We start from the raw sequence: 9,292 nt of genomic DNA, 5'->3' as shown, positions 1-9,292 counted from the left end.
TGTCTCTGGACACCCCGTGCGCACGGGGCTGACTTAGCCCGTGCGCACGGGGTCCAACGGGTAGAAATGCCCACCCTCACACAAACACTATAAAAGGGCCCTTCTTCCTCCTCCAACCCTCAACCCTAATGTCTTGTTGAGCTCCACCATTGGTACACCCCATTTTGCTCAATACTCCCAATCCCTCCACCCAAACTTGTTGAAACTTTAGGGATTGGGAGAGCAAGACCCAATCTACAACTTGACCAAAACAAATCGCGTTTCTGTCGGTGTACAAAAAGAGGGGTACACTTTTTGTACCCCTATAACTGTGCACGGGCAGTCTGAGCCACGGGCACCACCACACCAAGCAAGGCAAGGGAGGTGAGCCAGGGTAAGACCGAAGCTCAAGAGAACTAGAACGACGCCAAGGCCAAGACCACCAAGAGCAAAGGGGACGAAGCGGACTCCCCCGGCAAGATCCTTGCCGGGAGACAGTTCTAGCAGCCCCGGCAAGACCCTTGTCGCGGCAACTCGTCCCGCGCCTACGGAGAAAATCACCCTTGAGTCCACTGCCCCCAAAGGGCAAGGATTCGGGAGACATCCCCATGGCGGCATGCAGCTCTTTGTGAAGACATTCAAGATCAGATACGCACTAAGGAGACGACAACCCTTGGCGGGATCCCAGCCGAGGAAGACCACAAGGCCCCCGGCAAGCGCCTTGTCGGGGATGACAGCAGGCGCCTCGGCAAGACCCTTGCCGAGGACACCCGTAGGGCCACCATCAGGCCCACGCCGACTAAACCTCCACCACCGCATGCATGCAGCTGCCGACCCAACCAGCTGGGCAGGCACCCGCGTGGCGGCATGCAGATCTTCGTGAAGACCCACCACTGTGCCACCTCAGCTGCCTGCCTACCTACATGGCATCGCAGGCGTCGCTGGCCAGGGCGCGTGTCGACACAAGAAGGAGCGGCGACGGACTAGACAGGTTTCTCCCCCGTCCCCGATAAAGCAAGGACACCTAAGCAAGACGCATTAAATGTGCCTTGTCATGTGATGCGAAGGATAACCTCGCAGCACTGTACCCTTTTCACCTCCTGTGTGCCACTGTGGCAACCCCTTTTTTCTATAAAAGGAGGCCCGAGGCGACCAGAGGGGGATTCGGCTTTTTGGAGCTCCTCACGCCCCATAGCTAGCTCAAGAACACAGATATACAATCCACCAAAGCAGGAGTAGGGCTTTAAGCATCCTCGCGGCCCGAACCTGGATAAACGAACCGTGTGCTATCTGTCTGACCCGCTCCTCTCACGACCCCGCGCCCCACTAACCACAGTAGGGATTCTTGTGATCCCATAGGTGTCGTTCCCACCGACATCTTTGGCGCGCCAGGTAGGGGAACGCAGTTGTGAGAATCGGCTTTAGCAGTTAGCCCGGCACTCCTTCATCTTCGTGACCCTTGGAGAAGAAAGGAGGCCAGAAGATCGGCACTCAAGCGATTGCAAACAGAAGCTAAGTTGCACTGAACCCTTATTTGTTCTATCCTTTTTATATGAGGTTATTCCCCCCCGGAGATGTCACGCCTTTGTATGAGAAACCTGCATGCCAGGGGGCTCTCCCACGATCGGCAATGCCCTTGCTCTGTTTCGAGTCCGCTCAACAGCTGAAGCGGCTGTGTCAAGAATAGCAGAGTAGCCTTCCGCGATCAACAACACTCTCAATTCTGACTCGAGTCAAGCTCGATAGTTCGAGCGGCCGCGTTCAGAATGGAAAGGTGGCTCGTCCGGCAGCACGCATACCCAGTAGGCCCATGGGGATCCGTCCCCAAAACACCGCTAGGGGCTTCCGCGCCGGCGAGCCTACCCAATCGACGTAGGGCGCGCATACAAAGAGGAATTGAACGGGGAAATAACGTGCATGAAATTAGAAGTACTGCAAAGTTATATTACATCACATCATTGCTGCGGTTCTAACTAAAGATGAAATTTGTCTTGGTCGTGAACCTGCAGCGGAGGTGAAGAATGGGATGCCTAATCCCGGCGTTGGCCTTCCACCCTCTTGATTTCGTCGATGCTGCTGATGACGGGCTTGATGCGCTCCTTGAGCACCGTGAGGTCAGTACCATCTGGCAAGCTATCCATCGCGGCATCGAAGTCGAGGTCGGGATTCCACTACGCCATCTTGGTGAGGACCTTGGTCATGACCCCCCGGCAAAGTCGCCGGGCTTCCCCGGCCAACGTGGCCGCTCGGTTGGAGTGAAGATAAGCCAAGGCTCCAAGGACGCCCTCGAAGAACTGGGTCAGCTTGGTGTTGACGGTCCCGCTGCGCTCAGGGGCGTACCTCACATTTGGCATCCCCATGGTGGCCAACTGCGAGGTGACCCTGCCGGCGACGTCCTCCAGACGGCTGATCCATCTGTTCTCGCCCGCCACATATTCCTGGTGGGAGGCGGCCTCGTTCGCCTGCAGCTGCTTCTCCTCCTCCAGACTCCTGGTCAAGGTCTCCTCCCGATCCCTGCTCTCCGACAACATATTCTCGAGATCCTCCAGCTTCAGCTTGAGATCTCTCACGGAGTTTTGCGCTTCGAAGAGCTCCCCAGTCCTGCTGATGACCACTCCTTGCGCCTCCGCCAAGGCGCTGTTGAGCGTGCTCTTCTCATTGGACATCTTGAGGGACTGCTCCTTCAGCTTGTCCTGCTCCACCTCCAACTCCCTTACTTTGCCAGCATGGGCCAGAGCCTGGGCATCGAGCGCCTCCTTGTGCCTCTGCTCCAGCTCGCGAGTCCGCCGCGCGACAAGGGCCTCGAGCTCCTCATCCTTGCCACGGAGCGCTGCGGCAAGCTTCGCCTCACGCATGGCGAGGCCCTCTTCCTGGGAATCCAGTGCGGCTTGATGCTGGTTCCGGACGGCCTCGGCCGCGGCAGCCAAGTTCGCCGCCTTTTCCTGGGCCTTCTCGATGTCAGCCATCTTCATGGTGAGCTCGACATTGCGCTTGGCCAATTCCTCCTGAAAGGCCCTCTGCTCCTCGCGAGTGTGGTTAAACCAGGTCTGCGTCTCAGCAACGCGCGCCTTGAAATCCACCTCCGCCTGGTCCACCGTTGCCGTCCTGGACTTAACCTTGTCCAGACGGACACGGTAGAGCGCCTGGAGTTTTCGGAAGTTGGCCCCCATAGCGCGGAAAAGCTGCTCTTCTGGAGAACCATCACCGCCAACGCCCGGCTCATCGACAACCTCGAGCCCGGTGGCGGCAAGCACCTCGCCGTCAAAGACTTCCCCTTCGGCGGGCGCTCGGGAACTTGACGCCCCTGGGAGATGGACGAAAAGATCGTCGCCCACCTTCAGATATCTGCCAGGGCTCGAGGTTGAGGAGGAGGGAGGCTGATCATCAACCACCTCTTCCTCGGCAGTGGCCTTGCCGGCTTCCCCGGCAGGCCCACTGTTGGCGCCCTCGGAAGAAGCCTCGCCGGTCGCCTAGGCGGCCCCCGCAGTGGTGTCCTCGGCAGCATCCTTGGCGGCCTCATCAGCGGCGACCTCATCGGCATCCCTGGCGGCCTCCTCGGCGGCAATCCTGTCGGCCTCCGCCGCGGCCTCCTCAGCAATATTCCCAACAACAGTATCCACATCCTCCATACCTATTGAAGGAGGGTCTGGGTAGTAATGGGAGCATTGAAGCCAAGAAAAAGAATAAGGGAAAAACAGAGACGGAGGACAGGCGACTCACCAGTGCCAGGCTGTGAAGCAGAAGTCCCCTTCCCGCCAGCATTCGGCGCCGTGGCAGAGTCACCAGCGCCCAAGTTCCCCTCTTCCTCCATGGGTGTGGGCTCCGTGCTTGATGCCCTTGCCGGGGACGCCCCTCGCGGCGACGTAGTCGATGGGGGTGGTGTGTTGGGGGTAGCCCTCTGCGGCTCCTCCTGCTACCGCTCCCCTCCTGCAAACCCGACAAGGTCAACACCATAGCATCGAACGCCTACCACACGTGTCGATAAGAGGAGGGTGATGAACTTACGCTGGGGGCTGTGCTGGGGGCTACTGTCCGGGCTGCTCAGCACCACCAGTGGCGACTTTGAAGCACTAGTCGGGGGCTGGCCGCCCGCCAAGGCCTTGGCCCTCTTCACCCTCCGGGCCAACGTCTCTGCATCCCTGCAAAAGAAAAAACGGATCAAGATAAGTGACTTAATTCAGGGGAATGGAAATGGCAGTAAGGGACGGAGTACTTACTCGTCACCCATCTCCTCTTCCTCCACCACTTTCCTTTTCCTCTTCTGGCTGAGAGGCCCGAGATCAAAAGCGACCTCCGCGTCAACATCCGAGTCGACATCTGCCGGAGGAGGCAAAGACGGCGGGGTTTGTGCGCGCCCAGATGAGGAAGGGGCTGTTGTCTTCTTCTTCTCAGCGGCCTTCGTCAGCCTCTTGGCTGCCGTGGCCCTCGTGTGACGCTCAGACCCCTCCAAGGCCAATTGAGGCCGCGTAGCCCTGCCGGGCCGGACCGGCTCGCCGGAGCCAGCCCGCCGTAGGACTCGCCCTCTTCCCCTGGTTGGCGTCGAGCCCGCCGCCACGTCCTCCTCCGACGATGACTCGTCGGCCGCGTCTTCGACAAGCGGAGCTCCAGTGTCGGTGCTGCTGACCTCCTCGGTGGCTGCCGCCCATCGGGTGAGCTGTTCTTCCTCCGCAGTCGTTGCGGCCTTGTCCTCCACGCCCCCGGTACTGCCGGCCTCCATGGCGAGCTGCGCCTCCCTCGCCCTAGTGGCGATGTAGTCCAGCTCTGCCTGGGTGGTGTCCATGACAAGCCACCGCTCGGCGTCAGCATTGACATGTACCTCAATCAGGGTGTCAAAGAATTGCTGCACATCCGCGTCCTTCGGCTCCTTCCAGCTCGGGACAGGGCCGTGCGCATTACAGTCCGGCATCATGGCAATGATCTCGGACCGACGTGAATTGTTGCACAACGGGACCACCCCCGCTGGCAGCTTGAAAAACGGCCCCTTGAGGGCCTTGCCAACCTTTGCGGCAGCCCTCGCGGCCTTGCCGGTCCGTTCGACCTCGCCATCGCGACCCACATCAAGTTGGAAAAGCCGCTGGCAGAAGTGGGCATGCGCCATCACTGTGAAGTTGTGATCGAGGCCGGGGCGGAGTCGCATAATGTCAGCCGGATTCGTAAAGAGCCAAGCTGGCCTCCCCTTGTTGTGCAACGGGGCGATCCGGCGGCGAATGAAGTCCGCCCCGATCATCTCAAGGGTGAGTCTGGCCCGGGTGAGCCGGAGAATCCTAGTAGTGGCAACAGTGAGCCTCCCGTCTGCGGTGTCGACATTGCTCCAATCGCTGCCACGGACCAGCGGCACTCGGCGGACCTTGCAGAATTCTGGCGGGTCTTCATCCTCAATCCAGCACCACCGGCCGCGCCATTCCTCCCACCTCTCCTTCACGGCACCGTCCGGGTACGCCCCCTTGGATCTTGGGATCCAGGTGACGCAACTAGAGACGGCACCTCCCAGCTGGATTCGAGGGAAGAAATAATGGCGGAAGAGCGCCGTGTTGGGCTGCACCCCGGCAAAGCCTTCGCAAAGATGCGCGAAGAAAGCCATGCACGCCACCGCATTCGGAGTAAAATCCAAGAGGCGAAAGCCGAAGGTGTGCATAATGTCGCAGAAGAAATCGGAGAAAGGGGAACATAACCCTCAAGAAAGATAATCGACGAAAAAGGGATACCGATTTGGAGCAGGATCGGCGCAAGCAGCAGGAATGACGCGCGTCGCCGGGTGTCCCGAATTCTCTCCCCCCGTCTTCGCTCCCCGTAGGGGCCTGAAGGAGGCCCGGAGCTCATGAACATCAACCGTCGAGGGGAAGAAAAAGGCGGACTTCGTCCGGTCCCCCGACAGCGCGCTCTCCGGCGGCTCCACAGTCCCAGCGCCCTTAGCCACCCCCTTGCCCTTGACGGATTTGGGCGCCATGGCGGCCAAGAAGTTTAGAGGGCTGAGGAAGGGGGATGGCGAAATTAAGTTAATATTCATCACCTAGGGTGCAGAATAAGTTATTCTTCACCCGAGTTAATCTTACGATCATTTCATAGTTAAATTACGTTTGGAATTCAAATAGTTACATTTCTATTGATTCACTACGTAAAATTTAACGTAAGAAAATTAAAATATAGGTCATAAGACAAGAAAAATTCCAGTTTATGTGTATTTTAGACTATGTTTTTATGTTTGTAATTTTACATAACATAAAATATTTTTTACGGTGATTATTTATTTTCTTACGGTCTCTTTTTGCGTCGGAAATAAGACAAAACTTATGGAACGTAAAATTACGGTGCATTGATAGTAAAATAGAGGGGGTGAAGAATAACTATTCCTCACCCAGGGTGACGAATAGCGTGACTATATATATATATATAATTAATGAAGGGTGTTTCCATCCCCTTCTTCTAGCAGTTAATAACTAGACATATTTACCAACTTTGGGTTTTTTTCTCTTTCTATATAATTGTGTGATATATATGTATTTTACACAAATTAATTTACTATCATACCAATGCCCTCAGCCGTTCAGAAACACTTGAAACATCTATGCCAATTCTCGAGCTTAAGGCCTACATAAGATAGAGAGACGAAATTAATTGATGTAATTAAATAACTCATGTTAATTTCATGGAAAAGGTAGATAACAAATAAGTTTAATATTTACATGGAAAGAAGTCCTTCACCATGCAACTAAAATCATTTTCCAGTCACGGTTCATTAATACATAAATACTAGCGGTTGGAGAGGGAGGAAAAGAAAAGAAAGAAACTAATTTTTTTTATTGCACATGTGTATGCCTAAGGTCACTTTCAAACTTTTTGGGCTAGCTTTCCCCAATTTTGTCTCTTTCTACATAGAGAGGAATCTACAGTTCCACATTTTGCACAAACTTGTACATGCATCGCTTTCATCTTCCCTTTTGTGCCTTTCACATGTATATATACCATTAATTTACTTCCAATTGTTTGGCTGTTGATTCAGTTTAATGCATACACTAGGAACAAACCTAAAACCCTCCAATAAGTATGGACACATAAACTAAATGGTTATGATCCAAAATGAATATTCGGACTCATGTGTGCTTATACATAAAAAAACATAGGTTATATTTTCTTTTGTAGATATCAAACGCTATACCTATATGTGTACGTACTCGGGAGTTTATGGTGTAGAAGATTTTGTCACCAGCAACGGAGTGATTGGCATTGACGACATCGGCTCCTTCTTCCTCGAGGATTCTGATCACCTCGTGGAGCATTATAGGCCTCTGTGTGCTGCATACCAGCACCACATGCATGCTCGTAACGTCGTGTTGCCGCACCTCCACCACCGGTGCAGACTCCTCCCAATGTTTCTCTCCTTCTGGTGACCCCGCACCGCCTCTCGTGGTAGGGGTGGTGGCTGGTATTGAGGCGCCACTAGCCCCTCTTGTGGCAGCCATTGCTTGCGCAGAGCTCCTCCTATGCCGCAGCTCATCAACCCTCTCCTTGAGCTTCTTGATGTATGACGCAGCCTCGTCTAGGCTGCCTAGCTGGGTCATTGTATCCTATATACCCATTTAAGGTGTACCAATGTTAGGAAATTTTGAGAACAAACTATAAAAAATATCAAATGGACATTAATTTTTGTTGCTAAGATAAGTCATTATCTTTTGATAATGGAAGAGCTATATTTTCCCGTATCTATGCATCGTGAATGCACATAACCACACATAATAGATATTCTGAGTTTGGAAATTATATTATCAAATCATCTCCTGTAAAACTAACCCTGGATTTTCTTCAGACTTTTGACAGAGTCTTTGATAAGCCAATTATTTATCTCTTATTTATGTGTGCCACCTAAATGTTTGCACGTACCTACAAGTCATTCTTGCTTATAACTTGAGATTCACTTATTGTGTGATACTTTCATCCTGCGTACATCCTTCGGTAAAATAACAATGTTTCAACCTTAGTTGGTTCTTAGTCCAGGAGTTAATTTTTCTATTTCTCAAAAATCCTACTTCATACTATCTTCATCGAAGTTGTACTTGCTACCTGATATATTTTTATCATATTTCTAGCTATCTAGTCCGTCTCACCCCTCATCTCTGAGTTCCAGTTGTGACCCTGATAGTAATTTAAAACAGAGGGATATTTGCTTCCTCTTTACAATTTGAAATTATCGCGATCGAATTTATTGCAAGATTTGAGGTATGTACTATATCAATTTATTGTTAGCTCGGCCTTTCAAACTTGACACTAGCTTGGTAGTTCCTGGAAACATGGGGCTGTATATTCAGAATATGTCAGAACAATGAACTAGAGGCGAGGTTAACGATTTCTATGTTTCAATGCTAGTATATATGTACACCTGGACGTGAGGTCAAAATAAGGAAGAATGTACCAGTTGATCGGCTAATTTCAGCTGTCCATCTCAACAACAAAAAAAGAATTACGGCTTACAAAATAGAGTAATTAATAGGTCGTAGGTACCTACGTCATCACTGTTTATGAGGAAAGCAACACATCCCAACAGAACTAAACGCCCGGCCGTAAGTAATACTCAATTACTCTGGCCCATCGTATATTTCATGTGTAATGAGAAGGACTGTACTTAATCACTAGTACTATTGGATACTGGTGGATACTGAATTAGTTAGAGTGACAATTTGAAATGCCAATATACTCTGTTTACTAATTATAAGTTGCCGCTAAAAGAATTCAGAGCAACTAAACGTGCTCACCTTCTTCCTTTTTTCTGGCCCAAATGGATTAGCATGTATAGAGAGAAGCAGCTAAGTATCACATTATCCAATTAAAATGGAAACGAATTGTAACAACATATGGGGTGTTTGTGGTCTTACAGGGTTGGCGAAGTGTTCTTTTGGGATGAGGGAGGCGAGCTTGGCGCAGAGCGCCTTCATGTGCTGCCTCCTCTCCCTCTCCGCCTCCTTCCTCTCCACCACCCTTGCCGCCGTCGTGCCGCCGCTCGTCCTTCCCCTGTTCCGGCCAGTCGCCTCATGCGCCCGCACCTCCATCTCGAACTCTCACGCACAAGGAATCCCGGATCTGCTAGCAGCCGGCCGCTCTGGTGGTCTAGGTCGAAATGCAACCAGACTGAGTGTATGACCACAAGCAGGCTGGAGTGGGTGTTTTGTTTTTCTTGGAGCAGCCAGTGGTAGGAGATGAAGAATTCCAAATGATGAGAGGTGGTAGGAGGAATGGAGTGGCGTGGCTTAAATGGGAGGCGCTCGTATGGGTGGTGTGTGCGCGTGAGTACAGATAAGGGCCGGCCGAATGTGAAAAATAT

General features: G+C 52.4%; 1 protein-coding gene across 1 annotated transcript; it reads right to left on the bottom strand.

Moving 5' to 3' along the window:
- Positions 1–6,501: 6,501 nt before the first annotated feature.
- On the bottom strand, positions 6,502–9,020 carry LOC123057397 (transcription factor bHLH162-like). Its single transcript, XM_044480392.1, has 3 exons — positions 8,847–9,020; positions 7,152–7,544; positions 6,502–6,567 (listed from the first exon to the last, which is right to left on the bottom strand). The coding sequence occupies exons 1-3, from the start codon at positions 9,018–9,020 to the stop codon at positions 6,502–6,504; spliced, it is 633 nt and encodes a 210-aa protein (XP_044336327.1).
- Positions 9,021–9,292: the final 272 nt, after the last annotated feature.

Source organism: Triticum aestivum, chromosome 3A (assembly GCF_018294505.1).
Source record: "Triticum aestivum cultivar Chinese Spring chromosome 3A, IWGSC CS RefSeq v2.1, whole genome shotgun sequence".
NCBI classification, from domain to species: Eukaryota; Viridiplantae; Streptophyta; class Magnoliopsida; order Poales; family Poaceae; genus Triticum; species Triticum aestivum.
Note: the sequence above shows the minus strand (reverse complement) of the source record. Positions and strands in the feature narration are given on the sequence as shown.

Coding starts and splice junctions, on each gene's coding strand:
- LOC123057397 (XM_044480392.1), bottom strand. CDS start 9,020: ATGGAGGTGCGGGCGCATGAGGCGACTGGCCGGAACAGGGGAAGGACG. Junction 7,545..8,846: donor AAGAACACTTCGCCAACCCT/GTAAGACCACAA, acceptor ATGGGTATATAG/GATACAATGACCCAGCTAGG. Junction 6,568..7,151: donor TCTACACCATAAACTCCCGA/GTACGTACACAT, acceptor TATCTTATGTAG/GCCTTAAGCTCGAGAATTGG.